General features: G+C 43.0%; 1 protein-coding gene across 1 annotated transcript in view; it reads right to left on the bottom strand.

Moving 5' to 3' along the window:
- Positions 1–22650: 22650 nt before the first annotated feature.
- KIF16B (kinesin family member 16B) overlaps positions 22651–26612 on the bottom strand; it is a 195065-nt gene continuing 191103 nt past the window's right edge. Inside the window, exons 22-23 of the mRNA XM_029917053.1 lie at positions 26422–26471; positions 22651–23639 (exon numbers count right to left, since the gene is read on the bottom strand). Coding sequence (XP_029772913.1) covers positions 22943–23639; positions 26422–26471 — 747 coding nt within the window. The 3' untranslated portion in view covers positions 22651–22942. The remainder of the gene's footprint in view (positions 23640–26421; positions 26472–26612) is intronic.

The following is a 26612-nucleotide window of genomic DNA, read 5'->3' as shown; positions in this document are numbered from 1 at the left end:
ACAGCCAGTGCACTGGGCAAGGAGAGAGGAGTCTATAATCCACTCCTAGATGGCCCTGGCTGTTGGTGACATGGATGGGAGGTGTATGGAGCCTGGAGCATAAAGATTCCTGAAAGGAGCCCCATGCAGAGGGAAGATTCTTCAGCCTTGTTATCCAGGAAACTTGCCAGACATCTTTCTGTGAAGATGCAGCACCAACCAGTCCATGACATGCCTGAGCCCTGGGCTCCCAAACCTGGTCTGAATGCAGTATGTCAAGAAGAAAGGAGCCTAAGCTGACTGCTGAGCTATATCACATCTATGGAACGATGACATGGTGCAAAATCAAATAGCGCTTTCTAGCTGACCACGGTCTCAGCCTTCTGCAATAGCTAGGAATTACCACCTCCTGATGCTTCAGATTCAGCGCTCTCAAACTCGAGATAAAATCGTTTATTTTAGTGTACTTTATTGAGTACTTTGCAGATAAATTTGAAAGAATGTAAAAAGACTCGAAGATTCTGATAAGATGGATGCCTTTCAAATCCAAGATCACTACTAATAAGTACTTCTCCCTTCCCCTATCACCTCTGTAAAACCAGTGAGGAATAGGGAAAATTATTCTACTTTAAAATTATGGGAAAATGCGAGGATGACAGCCTAACCAATTTTGCCTTCAAATTACCAAGATATTCAGAGGCAAAGCCCCAGAATGCAAACTCTCTACCAGGCATCACTGGAGAATGGAATAATGAAAAACTCTGAATTAATACAGACTTGGATCCTAACTTTAGCCTTGTCACTAATCAGCTGTGTGACTGGCTACATTACACAGCTTCTCCAGGCCTCAGATTCTTCATTTGTGAAATGGGCTCAGGATACTAAACTACAGATGAATGAAAAGCATGTGAAACAATTAGCAGGGTGTTTTGGTGCCCAATAAATGGTAAAGTAACTCCTGGTACTGTGAGCACATTCCCCAGAAAGGCCTTTTCCTGGGCACCACTGACAGGGAAAGCATTATCTTCAGGTAGCAACTGCAAAAAGGGGAGTTCAAACCATTTTGTGATTTATTTTATTTTTTTAAGTTTATTTATTTATTGAGAAAGAGACAAAAAGAGGGAGGGTCCGAGAGAGAATCCCAAGCAGGCTCCACACTGTCAGCACAGAGCCCAACACAGGGCTCAAACCCACGAACTGTGATATCGTGACTTGAGCTGAAACCAAGAGTCAGATAATTAACCGACCGAGCCACTCAGCGCCCCTCAGTTTGTGACTTATTTCAAAACCAATTTTATTCCAGGAAGAGATGTAAACTCCCCTCCCCAAATTCTGAAGTTTCGGAAGAGGAAATATAAATATATTCTTATAGGGGAAAAAACGAACGTGAAATGAAGATTCAAGGCATGGCCAAACCATGGCGACCGCTTTCCTTCTGTGCTTAGGACTCGATCTCATTTCTTCTTTGCCATTTCTCATATGTGCAGCATTTATTTTGTGAAGGCAAACACAACTGCCCCAAGTGAAAGTGATATAAAAGATGAGTTGCTTTGTGTGAAAATAAGGGGAGAGAAAAAGGTTCTGTCTTAATTTTTGCAGTGAAAGACAAAAGTTCCCAAAGCGATGCGAGGAGTGCTTAAAAAAAAAAACAGGATAAAATATGATTCTTCCAGTCCCAATGTTATTTCTTTCACTTGTTATTTGTGTTTGAAAATAACACACAAAGTGAACACTGGGATCTAGATGGACCGCGGCTTATGCAACACTCCATTTGTCTTGACACTGCTAATAACACATGCGGGGAGAGAATCTATCAAGTTACTAATAAGCAGAGACTCAGATGCCAACACACAAATCCTTCTGAACATTTATATTCTATCAAGTTGGGAGTATTTCTGAAAGATGTATTTGTGCACAGTTTATCTAACAGACTGGAATGGCTCTTATTTCTGTTCTGCCAAATAAAGAGAAATTTCTCTGACTGTAAATGTGATTGCTCCAACTCTCAAACTGCAAGTTTTCTGAGCATTTCCTCTTCATGCTCCCTGGCAGGTGTCTCCACCATCCAATCCTCCAGGTTTGTCAGAGTCTTTTTAATGGCCCCCATTTACAGAGGGTGGCTGGAACTCAAGCTAAAAAATTAATATGCGCACAAAAATAGCAGATTTTGAAAGCAGGCAAGGATGTGGAAATGGTCCCCATGTTTAGGGCAGCACTAAAATATGGCCTCAACCCGTAAAAAGTGCAGAAAGTAGGGAAATTTAGAGGGCTCATTGGGGCGGCTGGGTGGCTCAGCCGGTGGAGTGTCCCAACTCTCAATTTCAGCTCAGGCCCTGACCCCAGGGCTGTGGGATCGAGCCTCACATGGGCTCCACAATGAACATGAAGCCTGCTTGGGATTCATATTTTGTTTCTCTGTCTCTCCCTCCCTACCTTCCTCCTTCCCTCTCCCCCACTCATGCTCTCTTTCAACCTAAAAAAAAAACAATAATAAGTAAAAGGCACACTAAAATGAGTAAGCAAGGGAACGAGTATGGCTCAGAGTTCTCAGACCTGACTTGGGCATTTGGTACCTGGATCTCCTTATTGGTCACATGGCCTTGGGCAAGTCACTCTTAACGGCCTAATACATTACATGCAAGTTAATACCCCTGTTCTGGTATGGCTTCCACATTTGAGGAAATGCCTGGCAAAGTGCCTGCGCTGAGGAAGGTGTCCTCTCCTGAAGAGAGGCTGCAAACACAGTTGCCCAAAGGGCTTAGCCCGCAACAAAGCCCTCCGAGGTCCAGGGGTGCAGGACCACGGGCAGCACAGCAGGGGTCTCCGCACTATCTGAGCACCTGTAGTTCTGCTGCAGAGGACCAATGATGCTCCACAGGAGGGCTAAGCCCTGCCAGTAAGGAAGCTAGCAGCCAAGGGGATACAGGTAAACCTCAGATCACATGCCAGAACACACAGCAAGGACACAGGCAGCTTTCGAGACAGGAAGTGCTACATAAAGTCCTATAATCTCTAAGGCAAGCTGGGGACAGACAGAATACAAAGTATGACAGAACAGATAAAAACATTACCTAGAGATAGAAAGTGGTAGGTCATGGTCATGCCCGTCTGGGGCCAACAGCTAATTTAATTCAACCCCAGATGGACCACTGTTAGCGAGAAGGGTCTGGTCCTGTGCTGGGCCGACACACGCTCTACCCAAGAAGTGCAGGTGACAATGAGGCTGAGCAGGCCACCAGCAAGGCATGTGGCTGTGGAGCAGGTGCGCACTGCCGCTGGAGGCCCTGGTGCAAAACTCTAGTCCTGGCGAGCAGGGTGGGGAGAGGCTCTGGTGGCAGAGAGAGAGACAGGGCAGGTGAATGTGAGCTCTGCCCACCTGCGCCCCTTTCCCAGTGTGTGTAAACAGACTTCATAAACTGTGATCAGAGGCTCCATTTGGTCTGTGAGCCCTTCTGTGCAGTTGGGACTTGGCGTGTACTGTTCCCTCAGGCGCTCTCCTCTGTGCCCGGGAGCAATGAAGTCTGGGGCTCAGCTGAGGGCACGAGCCTCAAACCAAGAGTTGCTACTGGTTCAGGCCCAGTCAGGGCTGCCCTTGGGGAACACCGGCCCAGGGTTCCCACAGTCTCTGCTATCTTACAGAAACTCGAGAAATTTGGATTTCCATGTCAGACCTCCCAAGTTTGAAATGGTGACGACTCACTAAAATATGTGAAAACCTGTTCAGGCAAAATAAGACCCATCATACGCTGCCGGTTTGTTTCCTCTCCCTTAATACCTTTCCACAGTTCTGTCTGGCCCTGGCCAGACACATGGCTCCTTCCGTTGTAAAAGCCAGACGCCAACTGCTGCCTGAATTTTGCCATTTGCCACACCTCACCTTCAGGGTCTCCCTATTGAGGGGGGAGGACCCAGCAGAACTGAGAGTTCAACTCCAGGGCAGCTCTGAGACTGCAAGTGGGGCACACATGCCTAAGTTCACGTGACAGGAAACACCACCACTGAGTGAGGTGCTCAGGAATTCCTCACAGGTAGTCTACAAGCTGGTGCTGGACCTCTTCTCAAGGTCACACCTTCCTGCTATCATTGCCCCCTGTGTCTCCTCTTCTTCTCTTCAGACCACTGAGCAGAACATCTGGAGGCAAGAGGAGGGGACTGTCCCTGAGGTACCCTCAACAAAAATCAGGTGACTGAAACTAGAAATGGTTTTGTTTCAGACGTCGTGTGTTCGAGGTGAAGTGTGCAGTCTGTGTTCCTTCGGTCCACAAGCAGACCAAAGTGATCCTGTCCCAAAGGGCTGACCTCCTGGCACCACATGAAGAGGGCCGGGCCCTGTCCTTCCCTGAACAGCACAGGGGGTGGAGATGACTAGGGTGCCAGGTTGCCAGAGGGCTCCTCAGAGGAGAAGACTCTTCAGTGGGTGCTTCCCGAGCAAGTGGTTGGAGTGTCCAGGAGCCCAGCATAATGTCCAGGGGGTGGACAGTGGGTAGAGTGCTACCTCTCTGTGCAGAACAAAACAAAACCAAGGTCCTCTGTGGGTGCTGGAGACCACTGGAGCCAGGACGTACACGAGCTGGCATGCTGGAGGGGGGGGTGGAAAAAGCAGGAGGGAGGCAGGATGCTGACTCTCTTGCAGTCCAGAAGCTTGATTTGCCCCTACTTGCACTGGACAACGAGAGAGGCAGCCACGTCATGGGGGAGAAAGTGGGTGGGATGGCTATTCAATGACCGAACACTCCAGCACAGTCAGAGCATGGGGAGCCCATGGGGGGCTGTTTACAAGGGGCACAAGGACACAAAATCCCAAAGCTCTACAAGGCTCTGGCCAGTAAGAACACCTGGTGAGGGACCTGTGTGATTCACGTTGTTGATTGATCTCTCCGGGTGGGTGACCATTATCAGTCAGGGCCTTTGGGAGGGCTGGGGACTCGGTGAGCTGGGTCCAAGGGCTTACACCTCCAGAGAAAACCGGCTATAAACATGACAATGACTGAAAGAAAGCAATGTGACTGCTGCTGTGACCCCTGCAGTGAAGGGAGGAGACCAGGTGACAAGACCCAGAGAGGGACACCACTGCAGAAGTCAGGGCTCTAGGAAGACAGAAGACAATCCACTGTAAAGATTACCTGCAGTTTTTACAGGAATAAAGACTCTTAGGGAACAAAATATTAAAAAAAGAACACCAGTATTAGCTTATTTCTTTATACTATCATGTTAATATGTAAATTAAAGGGCAGAGGATTTAAAATGATGCTGGAAACATCAGCTTATTTCTATAACATAAGAGTATGCTACCCTCTGTGAGACTTAGTCACAGATTTCCCAGGCCGGTGTTTCGTACCCTGCTGAAATCTAATTTAAAAATTAAATTCTATCCACCCTGGTCCTGGCTGACTGAAAATGGCACATGTAACGCAGTATAATTGATTTCCTGTATCAATCACTGAAAAGCATTTGAAGCCAGAGTTTTAAGGTGACTGCTGGAGTCCAGTTAGCAGTATGACCTGTGACGGCTTGTGGTTTAGAGCAAGCACACATCGTACCGGAATGTTCTGCTGACCAGTAGGTGACATTCGGTAGCACAGGATGCGCTCTTCTCTGAGAGGAGCTGGACTGGCACACCCGTACCTCTCTACCCGCCTGTGACACCATCGGCAGGTCGAATGTCGCTTGCAGCACACGGGGACACAGTCCCAGAAGGATGTGCTGCTGCGTCCTGCTGGAGGGCTGAACTGCGAGGGTGATGGGAACTGAGGCCCTTGTCCCAGGGCTCCCAGCATGTGTCCTTCAAGGATGAATGAAGTAAGGGGTGGGGGTGACACAGTTCAGCCCTCCAGCAGGACGCAGCAGCACATCCTTCTGGGACTGTGTCCCCGTGTGCTGCAAGCGACGTTCGACCTGCCGATGGTGTCACAGGCGGGTAGAGAGGTACGGGTGTGCCAGTCCAGCTCCTCTCAGAGAAGAGCGCATCCTGTGCTACCGAATGCCTCACAGAGATGACAGCTTTCCGTACTGTCAAGTAAGGACATGAAGACACATACCACTCCACAAATCATAATATATCCATACAGTGGGATGCTATTTAGCAATAAAAAAAAAAGTTACTATTCTACTCAGCTATCTAGATGACTAAAACATCACGCAATGTGGAAGGAACCAGACACAAAGGAGTAACTGCTGCTGGACACATCTTTATGGCGCCTGGCACACACATGCTCATCTGCAGTCACAGACAGCTGCGCGGGACTGGCAGAGAAGCTGGGCAGGGGCGCCTCCTGTAAGGGGAACAGGGAGCTTCCCGCGATGACTGAAAAGTTCTAAGTCTTGATTGACGTGCTGGTTACACGGGTGTACGCATGTGAAAACTCGTCACACTACCCTTAAAATGTGTGCATTTCATTGTATGTAGATGATGCCTCAACAAAATTAACTGGTAAACTTCAAATGGGACCAGAAAACAAAATCCTGTATATGTATCTCTTCTCATAGTTACTTCATAAAGAAAGTTGTTTTTGATCCCTGAATAAAGAAGATATAAAAAAGACAGTCCTTTTGAATTAAATATTAAATTTTAGTTTAATGAAAAACTCTAAAGGCCAGTAATGAGGACATCTCAGTAATGGGGACTTGTCAGGGACCAGAAGGTGAGCATTTTAGAACCACTGCTGTCTCCCTTCCCCCCTGAAGTCCACTCCCTGTACCTGACCTCAAATAGGACCTTAACCAGGCTCATAACTACTTCATTCAGCAACGAGCAACCCAATCAGAGCTCCCCAATTGGGGATTAAAATGAAAGTGGCCAGGAAGGAGGAATGACTGAAGTAATAAATGCTCCCTCAGGAAAGGCAGGCAGAAAAGGGCAGGAGGTGGAGGGAACAGGAAGCGGGGGGGGGGGGGGGGGGGGGGGGGGGGGGGGGGGGGGGGGGGGGGGGGGGGGGGGGGGGGGGGGGGGGGGAGAAGCTGACAGAGCCCTGGGTGGCTACAGCACCGGGTGCTGTCTTCTCAGCCCCACTCTCTGGGGCCTGCAAACTCGGCCTGAGGAGGCTTGAACCCCAATGGGCTCCGTGTGTTCACGGGCCAGCTTGGCCCCTTAAATGAACTGGCAGTGACCATGGAGCAAGTTACACAGTCAACCGGGGTCTGATATCAGTGACAAGCCCCTTCCCTGCTAGTCACAAGCCTTGCTATGGGCATTCAGGACCCCCGGAGACCATTAAGACCATGATTGGGGAAAGAGTGGAAAAAGATAATGATTTTTGTTTAAAAAAGCAGCAAAGATTTTTCTGGATAAAATATCTATATACATTATCATCAGATTTTCCATCAAAGAAAGTCTCTAAAACTAAATAGAGTAGACTTTAAAAAAAATAATTGTTTTCACCTTAGCTGACTGAAAGTCACTGGTTCACCAAGAAAAGTCTTTAGTAGTAGCCAAACTATTACCCTAAGTGTGACTGTTCTAGAAAATTGCCAATGCGTCAAATAGTCATATCATGGATGGAAACGGCTTCTATGCTTAATTGTAAAATTCAGGAAGTTGAGGGGGAATTAACAATCAAAATGAAAAACAACAACAACAACAACAAAACCACCTCCCAAACTCTCAAAGACACTATACATCAAAAGTCATCAAGAGGATTCCAAGGGTAAATCTCATTCCTTATGCCTTTTAAAAATTTACGTATTTGGGGAGCCCGGGTGGCTCAGTCGGTTAAGCATCCAGCTGGCTTCGGCTCAGGTCATGATCTCATGGTTCGTGGGTTTGAGCCCCGCATCGGGCTCTGGGCTGACCGCTAGCTCAGAGCCTGGAGACTGCTTCGGATTCTGTGTCTCCCTCTCTCTCTGACCCTCCCCTGATCACACTGTCTTTCTCTCTCAAAAAAAAAAAAAAATTTAAAAATTTTACTTGTTTTATGGGGCACCTGGGTGGCTCAGCCTGTTAAGCGTCCATCTCTTGTTTTCTGATCAGGTCATGACCTCACAGTGCATGAGACTGAGCCGTGTGTCAGGCTGTGCACTGACAGCACTAGGCTGCTTGGGATTCTCTCTCTCCTTTCTCTCTCTCTCTGTCTCTGCCCCTCCTCTAACTCCCTCAAAGTAAATAAATAAACTTTAAAAAATGTTAAAATAAAAATTTACCTATTTTTTAAAAACAAACACTTATCCAGCACTTGGCAGGCACCGTCCTAAGCACTCTACGTGGCCTAAGTTCATACACTGCTCATACCAATCCAACCAGGCAGGTCTCCTTATCCCCATATTACTCATAGCCAGGCTATGGCTTGTGAGGTTAACGAGTAGAGCCTAGACAGGACATCGGGACACCCAGCACTATCCCAACAGCTAAGCCTTTGCTAGGGTGTGGCTGCTTTTGTGTTGGTCAGGGGAGGGACAGTATATTCAGGTCATGTTTCTAGTACTGGGGCTCTGATACTTCTGTGACTAGTGTCCGCAGAGGAGTGTGGGACCCTCAGCACACCTACCTGTGAATGCATGTCAGCCCCTCCTACACAGAGAACTAGGGATTCTCCAGACGAATGTTAACAAGCCGTTCCTGATGCTGATTACACACCTGGGATAAGTACAAAGTAGAAGCAGGCCAATGACACACTTTCAGAACTGGGCTGTGATAAGTTCAAAGAAAGCTAAACTCTGGTTTTTTTTTTTTAATTTTTTAAATGTTTTATTTATTTTTGATACAGAGACAGAGCATGAGAGGGGGAGGGGCAGAAAGAGAAGGAGACACAGAACCGGAAGCAGGCTCCAGGCTCTGAGTTAGCTGGCAGCACAGAGCCTGACGCGGGGCCTCGAACCCACGAACGTGAGATCTGACCTGAGCCGAAGTCGGAGGCTTAACCTACTGAGCCACCCAGGCGCCCCAAGCTAAACTCTTTGGATTTGGATTTTATGTATTCTGAATTGAAAGTCAGGATTCTGAAAGGTCTCGTATGATTTTCTGCATGTCTGTTCTCTAACTTGCCTTCACAGTATTATCTTCACAATTTTGTCCAGATCTGATAAGGCCTGGACTATTACTTGCCTGCCAGTTTTATTTAAATCAAGTTTGCTTTTGTTCTAATTCTTTTCTTTTTTTAGTTATTGAAGTATAGCTGGCATATACTGTATTAGTTTCAGGTGCATAATATAACAATTTGGTATTTGTATGTATTGCAAAATGATCATCTCAATAAGTTTTGTGAATATCCATCACACACATGGTTACATTTTTTTTCTTAAAAGAAATTTTAAGATTTAACCTCTTAGCAATTTTCAAACATAGAATACAGCATTATTAACTATAACCATGATGCTGTACATGACATCCTTAGGAGTTACTTATTTTATTACTGAAAGTTTGTCCCTTTTGACCACGTGTACCCATTTCATCCACCCCCTGCCCTATCTCTGGGAACCTGAGATACAGACAGATAGATACAATCTGTCTTCTGTATCTATGAGCTTGGTTTTTATTTTTATGTCCCATATATAAGTGAGATCATACTAAATAAATCAAGCATCTTCTTTATCCATGGTCTTATCTTTTATGCATGAAATCAATTTAATAGTTCTATTTTATTAACACATTCATCTATTAAAATAAAATATATTAATGCACCAATGAAAATCATTGCATGTCCTCTAGTGCTGTGAGCTCTCTGTTTAGGAGAATTCAAATTCTGAGCTGGTTAAAGCCAGTCTTCATCCTCGAATTTAAAATATGGAAATAATACATATACATTCAGAAATTATTTTGATAAATGTATAACATTAAATGTATGTACAAAGAGAACTCTAAATACACACACACACAATTTCAAATGACTGAGAAATGAAACTGAGCAGGCATTAGGCATAAAGTCAGGGGCAGTGAGAAGTACTGGCTCATGGACGGGCATAACATTAAAAATTTTTTTAATGTTTATTTATTTGCTTTTGAGACAGAGAGAAAGAGAGAGAGACGGAGTGCAACCAGGGAAGGGGCAAAGAGAGGAGACACAGAATCCGAAGCAGGCTCCAGGCTCTGAGCTGTCAGCACAGAGCCTGATGCAGGGCTTGAACTCACGAGCCACAAGATCATGACCGGAGCCAAAGTAGGACGCTTAACTGTCTGAGCCGCTCAGGCGCCCCATAACATTTTAATAACCACAAAATCTGGCTGGTAAAGTTCTAAACACCACCACCAGGGCCACCACCACTCAGACATCATGTATTCTCAGCAGGGACCTCAAATATATAAATTAATGCCTAGGTTTAAAAAATAAAAAGGAAAACAGGATACATAAATAAGAATCTGAGAACTTGATTAATTATAAAGCTCATCTGCACGGTTTCTCCTGGAAGAGTGAAAGAAGATGCATACCTAAAAGGGAGAGACCTCCTAGGGCCCAGGGGTTCCACTGCCCACCAAGGGGCATGCGGGGGTGGGGGTCGGGGGTGGGGATGGCTGGATTCAGGCTCCCTCTGCCCTCTCTCCCCACAGCAGCTCCATGCTGATCTGCTTTCTGCAGTGTCCTTCCTCATAAATATTTTCTCAACAAACATCTCTGCTATGAAGAAATTTGGAAACCACTGGCATGATCCAATTTCCCCATTCTACCAATGAGAAAACTGAGGCTCAGAGTAGTTTTGTAAAAGACTTAGTGTCATTCAAAAAAACCACAACAGAATCAGAGCCTAAAGACCTCAGCATCCAGATTCCCCGTCCCATGTTCACCTCCAAGAACACCCTCACACAGCTGTATACCGGTGACCCTAGTGGTGTCATTACATCAATGCCCTTGGCTAGCCTTGAAAATGAAGAAATGTTATTAATCATTAACTCTTTGAAGAGAGAAGAGCATCTAGCCATATTTAATGAATTGCTATGAGTCAATGGAACTAAATTAGGAATAAGATGAAGTCATTATTTCAGAAAGCATGATGTCAGGAAGACGACACATTTCTTCCTAAAAAGTTGTGTAAATCAAATTATGCCTAAAATGGATTAGGAGAGCTTCCTAAATTAATAATTATAGAAACAACAATAAAAACAGCAATAGAAATAATAGCAATTGCTATAACTTTCTATGCACTGATATCTTTGTAATATAAACATCATTATTCTAATTTTTATAGATAAGAAAACTGAGCTTAAGTCCAGGGATAGGTTGACCAACTTCACTCATTTGCCTGGTATGAAATGGGTTTCCCAGGGTGTAGAACTTTCAGTGCTGAAACCAAAAAAGTCCTGGATAACCTGGCAGGGTCATCCTGTAGAGCTGGTGACAAGAACTTCCTCCCACGTCTGTCTGCCTGACTCCCCGGCCACCACCACATTCTATGGCATAACTTCCCTTCATGTGCTACAGTCTAGACTATCCCATATCAGTTTAAAGGAGGCCATGACCAATATGTTATAAAACATGTTCACGTGTAGTTTCATCTCCGTTCATATGTATATATATATATATATATATATATATATATATATATATATATATATATAGGCAGAAAGCCCTGTGAGCCTCAAGCCTCCAACCCTCCCAAAGAGTAAAGAAGGGGCACTTACCTTGACCTCAAACTCGAAGTGCTCGTCCTTCCCTTGCCCGCAGAGCACATAGCGAGGAATACTAATTTTAATTGGGTCCTTCAGGTCATCTGGATTTGCACCCAAAGAGCGAGAAAGCATCCGCTATCAAAGGCACATCAGATAGGGAGAACAAAGAGAAACCCAGATCACTCTTCAGCAAAAACCATGCTTGGGCAGGCGGGAGAAAATGTGTTTCAAGCAGAGAAGAGAGCATCAAATTCGTAGAGTTTATTTAGAAAAATGATGGCTTCCTTTGAAAGAGAAATGCTAAGTTTCTCTCATCACAAAGGACCATTTCCTTAGGTATACTATTCCAAGAAATTAGGGCAAGAGCACTTCAAAATGTTGTTTGGCTTTGAAGTTCCTTCCAATTTATAAGAACAAGTGAAAAAAGAGACAGATTACATATCCCGACTTTTAAAAAAATCAGTGTAAACCAGATTCCTTTCTGAAAAGTCTTGATGATCTGACAAACTTTTTTCTTCACAGACTATCAGACTGCTCCAAAAGCTGGAGATTTTACTCAAATTTATTTCATTTTTAAGTTCTAGGCATTTTTATATCCAGGATAGCTCTTTAAACCACAATTAAAACAAATACCAAGTATTTTCTTTAGGCGTCATTTGATTAATAATCACCCTGGCTCTGACAAACATTTATGGTCTGAATGGTGGGAAGCCAGAGGGGTTTGAGAAAGAAGCATTATGAAAAAAATAAATCTTCAAAATGAGTTCTCTGGAGTATAAATGGATAGAAATCTCTGAACAATCCTTATCATTTCATTAACCTGGGGCATTAGAAAACATAAGAAAAAATATTTTTAAAGCAGTAGCAGTAATAAAATATTAATTACCATAATTATAGTTAGCATTTATTGAATACTTACTATATACTAAGAACTATGCTAAACAGTTCATTTAATGCATTTCTGCATCATTCCATTTAATCCTCATGATCTTCCTATGAAGTATTAACTGTTACTGAACGCGACTCTATCAGGTGAGGGCCCAAAGGCTGTGAGAGTTGAGATAATGTGAAAGAGGTATGTGGCAGAGCTAGGATTTGAACTCAGGCCAACCTAGTGCCCAGCTGTGTACCATGATGCCTCCTGGGCCACCTCCATGACCATTTATACTGTAATCATGAAAGTTTTTAATAACTTCAACCAAGATCAAGTCAGCAAACGAACATTTCAACATACACAGAATTTAAGAAGATGGAAATTCCATGATTACGCAGTGATATTCACTTATTTGACTGAACAGAAACACTGGGCACTGATCCTTAGACAGGAGTAACGTGGAAGGTCCAACCTAGCTGTGTGTGAACAAAAGCTCCGATTTCTGGATGACACAGACATGTATAATTTGTCTCAGATTATTGCTTTCATCTAGCTGACCCCGTAAACATTTTGGCATGGTATGAAGTTACCAAAGCCTTTTAGAGCATCTAATTTTTTTCCTGTGTGGCTGGTCACCCAAAACAAGAACCATTAATTTCATGGCAATGGTACACCTATTTAGTTATCCCTGATGTCAAAAGCCACAGTGGAAATTCTTTAAAAAAAAAAAAAAGAGTTTCTCAATACGTGCATAGCCAAAGACCTTTCAGTTCACTGACAGTATGTTTCCAAATTACTAGAAAGGTAGACATTTCCTGAAACATCAAATATGTTTATGTGAATTATTCACCCTCCATCTGAAGGGTGAAAAGGAAGAGAAATAACTTAGTAGCTTTATTTATTTTCAAAAAGCACATTTACTGTTAAGAAATGTCTTTGACCTACAAAGGCTATGTTTTAGCCTAAAGCTCTTACTTTGCTGCCTAAGCCCTGAAATCTTTTATGCCGTGCTTTTAAAAAATATTTATTTATTTATTTTGATAAAGAGAGAGAGAGAGCCAGTGAGCTCAAGCAGGGGAGAGGCAGAAAGAGAGGAAGATGGAGAATCCCAAGCAGACTCTGCTGTCACTGCGGAGCCTGATGTAGGGCTCGAACCCACAAACTGTGAGATCATGACCTGAGCCGAAACCAAGACTCAGACACTTAACTGACTGAGCCACCCAGGTGCCCCTCATAACTATATTTTTAAGTAGGAACATAATTTCTCCCCCACATCTGACACAATCGCTTGGGAAATTGGTTGTGTGTTGCAGCGTGTGTGAGTTTGGAGTTTGGAGCTGGCAGCTGCAGGGGTTCCGAAGAACCCCTTCACAGAGTGGACAGTTGCTCTAGGGAGCTGCAGCAGCAAGCAACTGATAATACTACTTGAGAAACAAAGACCCATGTGCTGTACTTTAGGAGGAACCTGGTGCTCCCTACCAGTTAGACCCAAAGGCCAATACCACAGCTCATTTGATGAGGAGCTCTCTCTATCCTAGAGGCTAGAATGAGGAAAAGGAAGAAGGAAGAAAGGCAGAAAGTAGTTAAATACACTAGGGACAGTATGTTATGATATGTACTATGGGTTCCTAAAAAGGTATGGATAACATCATCAAGTATAATACACTCAGTATTGGAACTCTATCATTATGGGCAGCCCTGAAGCAATCACTTGGGATTGCATGTGGTGTTCACTTCAAAGACTCAGAGCGGGGAAAGAGCAGGCCCAGAATCAAACCCTAGCTTTAGGACTTGGTCTCAGCGTAACAGTCATCCACCCACCCTCTCTGCACCTCAGTCTCATGTCCACAGGAATGGACACGGTATTTAGCAAATCCTATCTATAGAGCAGAATCCAGTGTCCCACCCTGTGGGAACTCTGGTCAGAGGCACATTGACAAGTAAATTGCAGCAGGATGTGAAAACTGTTGGGGTTTGTAGCAGCATTATTTACAATTTACAATATGGAAGCAGCCCAACTGTCCATCAACAGACAAATGGAAAAAGGAAGATGTGGAGATGTATACACACACACACACACACACACACACACACACACACACACACATACATATATACAATGGAATACTAATTTGGTCGTAAATTAAAAAAGAATGAAATTTTGCCATTTACAATGACATGGATGGAGGAAGAGAGTGTTATGCCAAGCAAAATAAGTTAGAGAAAGGCAAATACCATATTTTACTCATATGTGGAATTTAAGACACAAAACAAATAAGCAAAGGGAAAAAGTAAGAAAGAGATAGACAGACACAGCAAGAAGCATACTCTCAACTGTAGAGGACAAATGGACAGTGATCAGAGGGGAGGTGGGCAGGCGTAGGTTAAACAGATGATGGGGATTAAGGACTCCACTTGTCACGATGAGCTCCAGGTGTTGTACGGAACCTGTTGAATTACTATATTCTACACCTGAAACGAATATAATGCTGGATGTTAACTAGAATTAAAATAAAAACTTAAAAAAAAAACTGTGATGGGGACACTGAGTGAGAAAAACTATGAACATACACATGGCTATCTAAAAGGTCATGACTTTTACTGAGGAAGAGCTGCAGCCTAAACCGCCCACGTATAGTATTAACTAAACAGTGGAGACTTCATTTTAACTTTCTAAGTGCCTTTTCTTATAGGCACCCTTAGGATATACATCAAACATTGGTATCTTTTACTGAGCACCCGCCAGGTACCATTCACAAGGCTAGGTCTTGAGAATACAAAATAACTTCTACAAAGTTTCTGTAAAAATAACTTCTACAAAGTTTCTGTAATTTCCAAGACCTTTAGTTTTTCTCTCAACTGCATCAAATTTTGAACAAAGATTTGGTTTTTCCACTCCAGATGGATTATATTCTAAAGTTAGCTAACTTAGCTTTCTCCTTTTATAAGTCAACATTCAAAGTGGGATAAGACTGAAACTGATGGTCTGGTTACTACATAGCCATTTTAGGACTGGAAAGTTCTCTGTTTCTCAAAAGTTTATAATTGTGGAATTAATCCCTAATGAAAGTCGCTTGACGTTTGGGCTCACAGATCCTTTAAAGACTAAAACTCCTGCCTTTGATAATTTAGCTGGGGGACATGAAGGAAGTAGAGACCATTTATCTGGGAGGAACTGGATCTTATAATGTTTATGTAGCTCATTTAAATCTAGGATGGCCCCTTATACACCGGCACCTGAATGTGCAGCACAGAACACAGTTCTAGATGTGATACCTGTCCCACTTCCCCAGTCACAGGATCAGACAGCAAAGTTTAACCGCATCCTATGCTGAGGAGATGGATATTTCTCTCTTCATTATTTAGCACGCTGGGGGCTAGAAATATTATCCAAGTTCTCGCTACCGCCCATAGCCACAGTTTACTTCAATCTCAGATTTCGGAGTAACTCCATATTAACGAGTGTAGAGAAATGTACAACTGCAGATATGAGTAACTGAAAAATAACTGCTAAAGATCTGAAGATGTTCAAGCTTTTTATCTACAGACAGATGAACAGAGATACAAATCTACAGAGTATGTGTTTCCATCAAATCACTGCTGCAATGTGATTTTTAGAAACTTTCTTGAAGTCAATTTCATGAGAAATGTAGAATTCTCAGAATATAGTGTGAAAGGTTCTTGACACTCTCCTAAACTATATTTATGTTGGTGAGGAAAGAAAACTAACACAAATGTCTCCTAAATTTATTTTGTATTTGAAAGTAGCTATATTTTGAATATCTTGAGTTTTATACTAGACAAGTAAATGTGTGCTATATCATGTTATATCCTATTATTTAAGGGAGCTTTTAAATTTCTATGGAACTATTTACTTTGGAATCAGTCATGGTTTCTCTACATGTGGCAGTGAAGATGCTTAGACGTGGAAGGGAAGTCAGTCATACATCATAAGAGGAGGTAAAGAAACATGAAAGGCTAGATAAGCATCAGAGAGCAGATCTGGATAAATATTCAGGATGCTTCAAGAAACTTTAAATGTCTTGTGGAGTAGTTCTATTTAGAAATGAAAGGTCAAGGAAAAGTACATAATTAGTAACTTGGATTATACTTCTATACATAAGAAACATCTTTTAAAATAAAACACAAAGAAATATCCTCCTGGTAGTTTTTAATTAAATAACATCTTGTGTCATCAAATATGCTATTTTTCTGTTGTTGGGGAAAAACTACAGTAGGTCCTCGGCCAAGAAAAGCAGGTAGAGCACAGGCTATCTTTTGAATATTCAGATTAGAATCTTCTCTTCTCACTAAGGCGGTCTCCTTCGAAAGGGACAGATTAAGGAAATTAATAGGAAGTGGCATTAACATCCACTCAGATCAATGTCGACACTGCAGAGGGCACAGAATGGACCAATTCTACAGGGAGTCATCAACATTTCCCCTCAATACTCTAATTATGTACCAGATGGTTGAGTTCAGTGTATGCTCTGACTACGACAAGGTCAGACCTAAGGACAGCTATCTGATCTCCTAGAGCCAAATATCCAAGGTTTTCTAAAATACAGGCAAACCTGGGTTTTTATCAGCTTTAACAAAACTACCAATTCTCCCTTGTCTGTTCCCAGGATAGCACATACTTCTATTCCCTCCTTTGTTCCACCACACATGCCATATTGGAAGTTCTAATTAGAGCTATTATGTATCAAGCATTCCCTAGGCCCAGGCCATTTGAAAACAGAGGTCTGGGGCAGATGGAGGGTTTCAAGTATCATCCATGTTATCAGAAGCAGAGAATGGTACCTGGTGTGAGCAAGTCCAAATTATGAATAAAGAGCCAAGGCGTATTTATATTCATCTCCAGAAGGTGAAACCTGCCACTGTCATGAAGGGATTTTGTGCTAATACACATCGTCTCTGAAGGCTAGGTACATAGAGCTGAACTGAAGTTTGGTAAGAGAAGTAGCCACACATGCTACAAGTATCCCCTGACCATGCTGGTCAAGGTAATGAAGAAACAATGCTAACCTTATCTTATCTTAATGTAAGCTAAGAATACTAACATGAGAAAACAGAAATAAGGGTTTCAAATATAGGAGTATTTCTTTAATTTTGATATATATCTATATAGCCACCCAGAAAATGACAAGCTTTGGATATAGATATTTGTGGAATATCTTCTTTACCCTTAGTGGACTTAGGGTAAACCCAAAAGGATGGACTAACATTTCCTGATTCAGGATTCTTACCAGAATAGATGATTTTATTTATATAGACCAGAGTTGATCAACATGATTTCCAAATTTGGAAAGACTGGATATCTGATGAATGTTTTAACTTGAAATTATTTAAAATGTTACCATCTTTCTCTGGATTATCAAAGACTAGTCCCTTTAATGGTCATTTTCTCTGGATAACCCACCATTAAATGGATGAAATTTTAAAAAGACTAAAGAATGTATCTAGTATGAGTGAGAACAGGGCAACAATTCTTAAGTGGTTCTTATACCAAACATAAACATTGACAGTTTAGGCTGTTCAGATGGGAAAATTAGGTTTTTCCTTTCCAATTCTACAGTGCCAATGATTAGCCATGAAAGTATCACTCATCTTTACTCACTAATATTTGCTGAGCCCTATTTTGGGTTCAGTCTGTGCTCAGTTCTAAGACCCAAGAGAAACTAAAGTTGGAAGGGAAGGGAGGCTTCTTTCAGGTATTGGTAGAGCATGCCCTTCAGGTAAAGGAGCAACATTGAGTGTACAAGGTTATCTATACTGTATTCACATTACAACTTTACCCAGGCTTCTCTTCTATAGGAGATTAAAATGCAGAGAGCAAAAGGAGACATAAGGTTCATACAAGGGACCAAGGGAATTGCAAAGAAACTTGCATGAGAATTTTTTTGGGGGGGAAAAACTCCTAAAAAGAGAAACAATCTTCAATGTCTAGAAATTCCAATATAAGAATTTACAAGTCAGAAAAGAATCCATTTTGTAATTCTTCCAAATATTTATCCCTAGTAAAGTCACTCCCGTGAGAAAAAATAAATCAATAAAAAAAATTTACCCAGACAATGTGATCAGGAACTGACTTTGGCATTGTGGAGAGAATAGATGTTCTGAACTAAGAAGGTCTGGGTTTGATTCCAATTCTCAATCAAGTGATCCTAAGTTTCCAATTATGAAGTGAAGATTGATGATAATTCGTCCATCCCAGGAGGATCACTGTGGGACTCAAAGGAGCAGTAATTGGGAAAGGAGTTGGTATGCTGTCAATCACAATATAAGGGGTCTAGGACTGTTTTCACTGTAATCCACTGCCATCTTTAGCTACCAAAGGTTTTAAACAGATGTTAAAAGGCAGGAGGAGTGATTTGCAACAGACTCTCTTTCCTTCTTTATTAACTGAATCATTCAGTTCCATTCCTTGTAAGAAGGTCTTAAAAAAATTACAAAGGCGCAACTCCAGCAAGAGATTGGATGGTAGTGGTTTGGAAACCAGGCTGTGTTAGAAACAGCAGAGGAACAAGGATGTTGGAGGTAAAAAAGGAAAATCAGAGAAGGTAAGAGAGATAATGGTCTTCTCTGAGGGGTCAATCAGGTTATAACACAGACTGTGGAACGGATTTGTTCTATTCTGTTACAGAAGAATGTGAATGCTGCATGGGCCCTGCAGGTAGAGATTATAATAGGATGATGATGGAAAGAATGGCCTAACAGTGAGGACAGTTCCAGTGAATAAACTGCTCTGAAGTAGACAGTGAGCAGCCCTGGAGGAGTCAAGAAAGGACTGAACCAGAAAACCAGTTGAACTAAGTAATTTTAATGGTCCTATGACACATGTTCTTCCCAGTATACTTCCATCAGAGAGAAGTCCTACAAGTTTTGTCTGAATTTTATTTTAAATAGAGCCTTAAAGCCTTGACTTAATATATCCATGGCAGACTAAACTACTGGTACCAATTTTTCTTTTCCCTGCAGCAGCATATATCCATTCTTGCCATGGCTTCTTGGTAGATGGAGTGTTCCTTGCCCCTGGACTTTGGACTTGGTTGTATGACTTGTGTTCAACGCCAGTGGTACACTGACAGACAAGATGCATCAGCATCTTCTGTGCTTCTGTGATCATTATTATGGCCACTGACCCTTCAGCACAGACCTCAAAATGAGACATCAGGAGTAGACCAACCCTATCTAAACTTCAGATGGTCCACAGCCTACAAATAGAGTCACCTCAATCTACTTACAATCATCGGAAAAAAATAAAAGCTTTATTTTTAATGGCACTAAAATTAAGGGGAAGGGGTTGTTTGTTACCCAGCAATAGCTGGCTGATATAATACCTATTACAAAATATATCTTAAATAATGAGGCAGAATTGTCTAAGATGCAAATTTAGACAATTAACAAAATAACCTCACTAGACACTGGCTAACCAATAAGACTGCTTGACCTTCAAAGAAACACTAATAAAAGTGATCTAATCTATTTGTCATTCAAAACTTGAAATCATCTAGGAAAAAGAATGTAAATAAAAATTACCATAATTATTACTGCTGGGAAGCATAAGTATTCTCTCCAAAGGATGCACTTACACTTTTTAAGTGATGAGAAAAGGAAGACAAACTGTTTTGAAATGTTCTTCAACAAAGACTAAATAAATTCACCCTGCCAACTACAAGTCTGTAAAATAGGCAGCTGTGAGCAAAATGGATTTTAATCAAATTCAGATGAAATCAGTATTTCAAAGTACTCAAAGAGGTATTGTCTAGAATGTATTAACAAGTTCCACAATGTAAATGTGTATGCCTGTGCTACAATAATGCAAATGCCACAGAACAAAGTATGCATGAACCTATTTTTTATTTTCTGATGCAAGAACTCATTACAACTGAGATGATCCCACAATAAGGCTGAATATGGAGATGCTCTCACCTGCTCTATAGTAGCATCATGGGTCCAGAACTCCTAAAGAATGAGCCAGTGGAGACAGAGGAGGCCTCCAGGACTGAAGCCATAGTGGAGAATGGCACAAACACTATTTCCCTGGCTTCTACAGGGACAACCTAAGGTGTGACAACCTTACTACCTTATGGATAGTAAATCAAATTCTCGTATCGGGGACCATATTTGATCTCAAGATAAAATGTATGCTTAGGTGAGAGAAAAGACATGTAAAATCCGAATTGCCGGAGGCCTCTTCTATTATGTGGTGAGATCTGAATGTAATCCTCACTGTGGCCTACCTGGGTCATAAAGCAGATGGAGGATGTTATAATGAATAATAGGACTTTTAGGCAATGCTCATATTTGCTGCATGCTCCATCTATGAACAATATTGAAGACTATAATTTATAACATCATAGAATTTTGTTTTTTTTAAATCTATGAAGACAAGCAAGTCTGTCTAATATTTTTCATTCTTTGTTAAAGTTTTTACACTGCTTACGTACTGTTTCCCTTCCAACTATACTGTCCCCTCTGCCAACATCTTAAATGTCACTCCCTCTGCTCTTCATGGTCATTAGTTCTGTCCTTCTTATCAAGGATCCTTAAGACAATAATCGCTAGAGCAATTTTTAAGAAAGCATTTGCTGAAAAAAGCAAATAAGCAATTGAAGTTATATGAAAATTATTGATACAATATTAGAAGACTCCCATGGTTCATTTAAGAAATTCCTTCCACAGTAGAAGATCTTCCCGCCAAAAATGTAACAAGCTAACTAATTTTAACGACATCCTCATCAGAGACAAGGCAACAGTGTGGAGGGGTGGCAGTAACAAAACCAAGTTCCACCTAAAAACATCTGAACCCTAGTGCCTCAGGAAGACAAAAAGCCTCGACTTGGTTACTGCAGACAAGACTGCAGCCACCAGTGTGTGGATCCTCACGTCCTCTCCAGTTCCCCCCCCCCCCCCCCCCCCCCCCCCCCCCCCCCCCCCCCCCCCCCCCCCCCCCCCCCGCTTTTCCTGTTCACACCTGGGGTGAGGAAAACTAATGACGAAGCGTAGAACACATTAAGTAGCTCATTAGTTCTGATGGGGAAAGAGGGAAGGTCTGTACTTCCTGGCCAAAGGGAACTGATGAATTTCTGGATGGGTTAAGCTTGACACTGCCCCTATTGGTGATTAGGAGTAGAAATGAAGAAGGGGCTATGGCATTTACATTGTACATTATCCAAGGGTCTGACCAGAACAGAAAAATGATCCCTCCATGTCCAGGCTGATATAAATGGCTTAATGGATTCACTGATTTGCTCAACTGCCTACAACATTCAATGTATAGCTACCATGAGCTCATCATGATCCCAGCTAGAAGTGGAAGAGAGAGGATGAGGCTGTGAAGAATCTACCTCCTTCCTTCCAAGACTCTGGAATTTAATAGAACATACACATCCAAGAAACAGGAGGACACTGGCTGTGCAACCCAGGACTGTATGAAATAACTAATAAATATAAGACATGTGACCCAATTCCTCATAGGAATATTGAACAGAGATGGATAATAGAGAAAGGGTCACTCAGGGAGAGAGAGATTCTAAAGAGCCCAGCTGTAAGCCTCTCACGGAGGAGGAGGGCAGCTGAGTACCAGATCCTACGCTGTGAAGAGAGACGTGCCTGAGGCTGCCATGGGCATGACTCGTCTCGGAAGGGAGGCCAGCACCGACCGGCTCAGGCCAGCAGAACACGCTGGTCAGAGGCTGTGAGTGATGATGTGTTAGGGAGGGTGGCCAGAGGGAAGAGCCAAATGCCTTCTGAGGTAACCCTGCAGCTGACAAGATTGCTTAAAGAAGCTGTTAGAAAAAGTCAGACACGAAGCTGAAGAGCCTTTCCAGGACAGAATTAAAAAGCTCGAAGAAAGTACTGGCGTATGGGGGACATGGCACAGGGGGAAGGGTAGTCAAAACTAAACCAACAAATAAGCAGCTGAAAGCACATAGGTTGGAAAGAAATAGTCAAAAAGTCTGAAAGGAGGAAGAAAAAGGCAATTAACTGAGGAAGAAGACACTGCAGGGCATGTGGTGCTCTCTCCACTCCATGTATTATAGCGAGGGGAGGGTATTTTAAATCCCTGGGTCCTTCCAGGAAGCCTGATGCATCACTAATGTGCTCTGCTACAGAGCTGTCCTAATCATGGCTAAAATGGAGGATGTCAGGGAAGGTCACTGCCAACAGGGCACTTTTTCAAGCAGCACAAATTAGCCTGCCAGAATCCAGCAGACACAGACAGATTCCAAGCCACTGTACTAAAAGTCAACATGAAGCCAAAAACAATCAGAAATGCTTTAATCACCTAACAAATAATGAGGCAGACCCAAATTTACAAGGCTGAGGTTCAAGAAAAGGAAGCAGGATGGTGATAAAGATATTTTATCAGTGCTCTGCTACCCCCTATTTTTTTTTTTTGGTAGATACTTAACATATTTACATTTCCAATTTTAGAGGTCTGCATTTTTCCAGTTTCAAATCAATTAGCTACACAGAGCTATTCCGGGTCCTTGACTATTCTCACAAAGTTCGTTTTATTTAAAGTCTCAAAAATATGCAAAATATTTTTACAAGTTTCCTTCTGAGAGCCTTGTCAGGTAGGCAACGAGCCACAGAGCCTCCTCCTGAGAGCTGAGGGTCAGTTTCCAGACCTCGCGTGCTCCGTTCTCACTGCCCACAGGACACGGCGTGCCAGGGAACGAATGGACGTTCTGGGCTCCTCTGAAGTGCTCAGCTGGGCTATTTCTTGAATCTGACAGGAGTCCGAGTTTTTCTGAGAAGACAAGTTGGATGGTTGACAAGGTTTTCTTCTCCAGAACCACAACATACCTGAATTCACTTGAAGAACGGCATCTGGTCACATCAAACCGTGTTCGTGGAGGAGGTGTGTGTAGAGACTGAGTGCGGGGATAGAAAACTTGATCTTCCCTCAAAAGGGCAATGTGGGTGTTCAGAAGGACTAAGGACTGGAGGCTGTCTTCATCCGGGTCCCCCTCGATTCTGACTGTCGTGTAGAGCAGTAACTCTACCTGTGCCAGAGACGGGATGTTGACTTCCATATTTCCATGAAGAAAGTAAATCATGTCAACCAAGGTATCCTGGAATCTGGATGACAACCGAACACTGTCTGCCAAAACTAAATCAGGGATTTCTGCTTTCCAATCCAGAGAAAGCTGAACAAGATCTTGCTGGAACAAAGGGTGATTAGTGCGGACAGCAGCATCAGACTCGGGCATCAGGACATACAGGAGGTCACGGCAAATCCGTTGACAGAGGGTTTTGCTGTAACTAAACACAGTGAGCAGAAGACTCTCTGCAGAGCCCAAGAATCTAATGCTCTGCCCACCAAAACCGATTTGAATTTCCTCTAGTCGAGAGAGAGGCAGAGCATGAAAAATGCCCAAAGGCCCTGGAGGGCTATCTGACAGAACCAGAGCACACAGCATGGAAGGAAGCAGGAGCAGACATGCTGGCTGAGGCTCAGGCTTTGTGAGGTTTGCAACAGCTAGCCAGTAAACACCTCTGACTTCCTTCATGTCGCCCGAAAGTTCTGGTACGGAACAAGCCACGTGCTCCAGAAAGTCTTTCAAAGGCAGCTCCTGAAGTTTCAGCATTGGGGCTGGAAATCGCACAAGGGTCTGCTTAAACGCAGAGCCCCTTCTAGAATCTTCACGTCCTAGGCACCACGCTGAGCTTGGGGAGGAGTCTGGGGAACTTGCAGCTGCAGAGGCAGCAGTAAGGCCTGGCGCTCTGAAAGGTACCGCTCTCTCTGTGGGCCTGGCCACCCCTGCCTCTCCACCATCGCCGCTGCCAGCCTGAGCTTCTCTGGGGAGAACATGAGGCACGGATGACGTCCTGGGTGACTTCAGGGGCGTGTCCAGGGGAAAGTGTTTCAGAAATGGCAGTCTTCTGATAAATGTTGTCATGTGGGAGGTGAGCCCACTGGGGTCACAAAGGCTCCCCACATGCCCCGCCCGGCGGATCACCTCTGTGCCAGTCTGTAGCAGGTGACTGCTGGTATCTTTATAAAGGTCTGCCAGCCTGTGGTAAAAACAGCCCGACCCACTGTTGCCTTCTGTCCTGGTATTTACCACGGACTGTGGAGAGCCAGCTTTTTTAGCATCTAACTCTCTCTCAACTTGCTGCTCACCACAGAACTTCCCGGCGGGTGCATCCCGAGAAATGCCATGGGAGGCACTGTCCTTACCAGAAACCGTTTCAGAGAAGACCAAGCAGAGTAACTTGCTTTGCCTGGTCTGCTCACTTCCATTAGATAGAGGCACTTCTTGGGACAAATCCTGCAACAAAGTCCAGCTGGACTTGATTCGCAAGCTGTGTTCTTCTTTAGGAGTCATCAGCTCCCTGAGATGTCCGGACCTACACTGCTGTTTTCTGTCACTGGTGTTGCTTTTATTAAGAAATGCAGTTTCAGGTAGGCTGAAACGATTTGGTTGGAAATGGCCTGCACACTCGGGATGACCATATTGGCGATGACTGCTCTGCCACACCTGGTGACTGGAGGACCGATGTCCTTGCTGGTGGGCTCCCTTGCGCGATGCTGAGGAGGGAGCAGGAGAGGCTGAGATGCTGGAAGGATCTGGGCGGTTAGTCCGATCCGCCTCCCGCCCCTCTTCTCTGCTGGAAGCGTCAGTGACATCTCCGGGCAGCAGTGGGGCAAGATACCTTTTCTGTTCAAGATGTCAAAAACAGTTGAAATGGGGGTTGGCAGCACCTTTTGCAAATCTTTCTGCACATGAAGAATCCTGCAGTCATTGGTTTCACTGTAGATTAATGCAGAGGCTAAATCGAAAGCCTAAGCTATACATATTGATTGATACATGATTTAAGAATGGATGATCTGATTCACACACAAGACATCAATTTCCATATTATTTATCTTACAAATTGCCGAGTATTTGAAAGAAATATGTTGTACGGGATTGATCCACAGTATCCATTTCTTGGTCTAATATTTCAATTGCTCCAAAATAAATCCTAAGACCTTTGATTCAATTTGCAAAAGGTCAGATTTAGTTGTGAAAATAAGTCCATGACCGTATGTCCAAAATGTAAAATCAGAGCATACTTAATGAAAAATCAGATGACAAGGCCAAAAGGAAACTGACAAGTATTTGAACCTTGGTCATATTTCTCTTGCCTCTTGGTTCACTTCACAAGAATCTCTAATTATACCTGCCCTGGTTAGATCGCCATTTCCAGAGCTACTAATCAGCACTGTGAAAGGGTTTCTGGAGGCCCATACAGGCCAGGCACAGTGGACACAAAGAAATAAAAGGCAGCGTCCTACACTTCAGAAGGGTATCTGCTAGAGAGGTGGATATCCAGAGGAAGACAATGTCGTTCCTGGACCATTGGGGTGGAGGCATGGCAGTGGCCAAAGTCAGCTAAGCCTCCTATGACCACCTGGCCCTTCACCTCTTGCTCTCTGTTCTATAATATATGGCACCATCTATAAGATTTCTACCACCTAGTTTTGTGGGGGGTTTTGTTTTTAATTTAGGAATGTATGGGAAGGACACATCCCTCAGTGGAGGAAAATACTGCAAGTAAAACCTTACAGATTGTAGGCCCAAATAAACCTCGGTTCGACAACCCACCAGAGAAATAAGCGTATCACCCAAGAGTATGTCCTTTGTGCTACTGCCAACTCACAGTCCATAAAACGAGCAGGGTTTTTGAAACGTGGAGAAGTGTTCAGTTTCATTTCCAAACCCCATATCTGATTCTGATTATATAATTCTGCCTTTTAAATGCAGACCAAGGGAAAGGATACTGTTACAAATGAAAAACTGGGCAAGGGGCCTCCACCACAGCTATATGCCATTCAAATAAAGTCCAAGCAGTTTTCAACCGGCAGGATTCCGTTTAATTTTAAGTCCAAATAATAGCTTGCCTTCCCTATTAGCCATTAATCTCACTGGGACTTCAAAATTCTAATTATGCAACTAAACATTAAGAAAATTTAATCACATGAGCATGCCATAATTTAAGGCGACCTTATCAATCTGAAAAATCATTACCTACCTCATATTTTAGCTTACGTTGAATGGTGCCATTGTAGAGTTTCTCATTATCCTGATAAGAAAATAAAAAGCCCTCTATATTAAATTATAGCTTGTTCATAGAGGGAAAAGAAACTGATTTGATTAGAAATATTTATGGGAACAAAATTCTAAAGAAACATACTTACTCAACAATGACATCCCTTCTATAGAA

This window comes from Suricata suricatta, chromosome 12 (genome assembly GCF_006229205.1).
Source record: "Suricata suricatta isolate VVHF042 chromosome 12, meerkat_22Aug2017_6uvM2_HiC, whole genome shotgun sequence".
Taxonomy (NCBI): Eukaryota; Metazoa; Chordata; class Mammalia; order Carnivora; family Herpestidae; genus Suricata; species Suricata suricatta.
The sequence above is the reverse complement of the archived record's forward strand: the minus strand, read 5'-3'. Positions and strand labels throughout refer to the sequence as shown.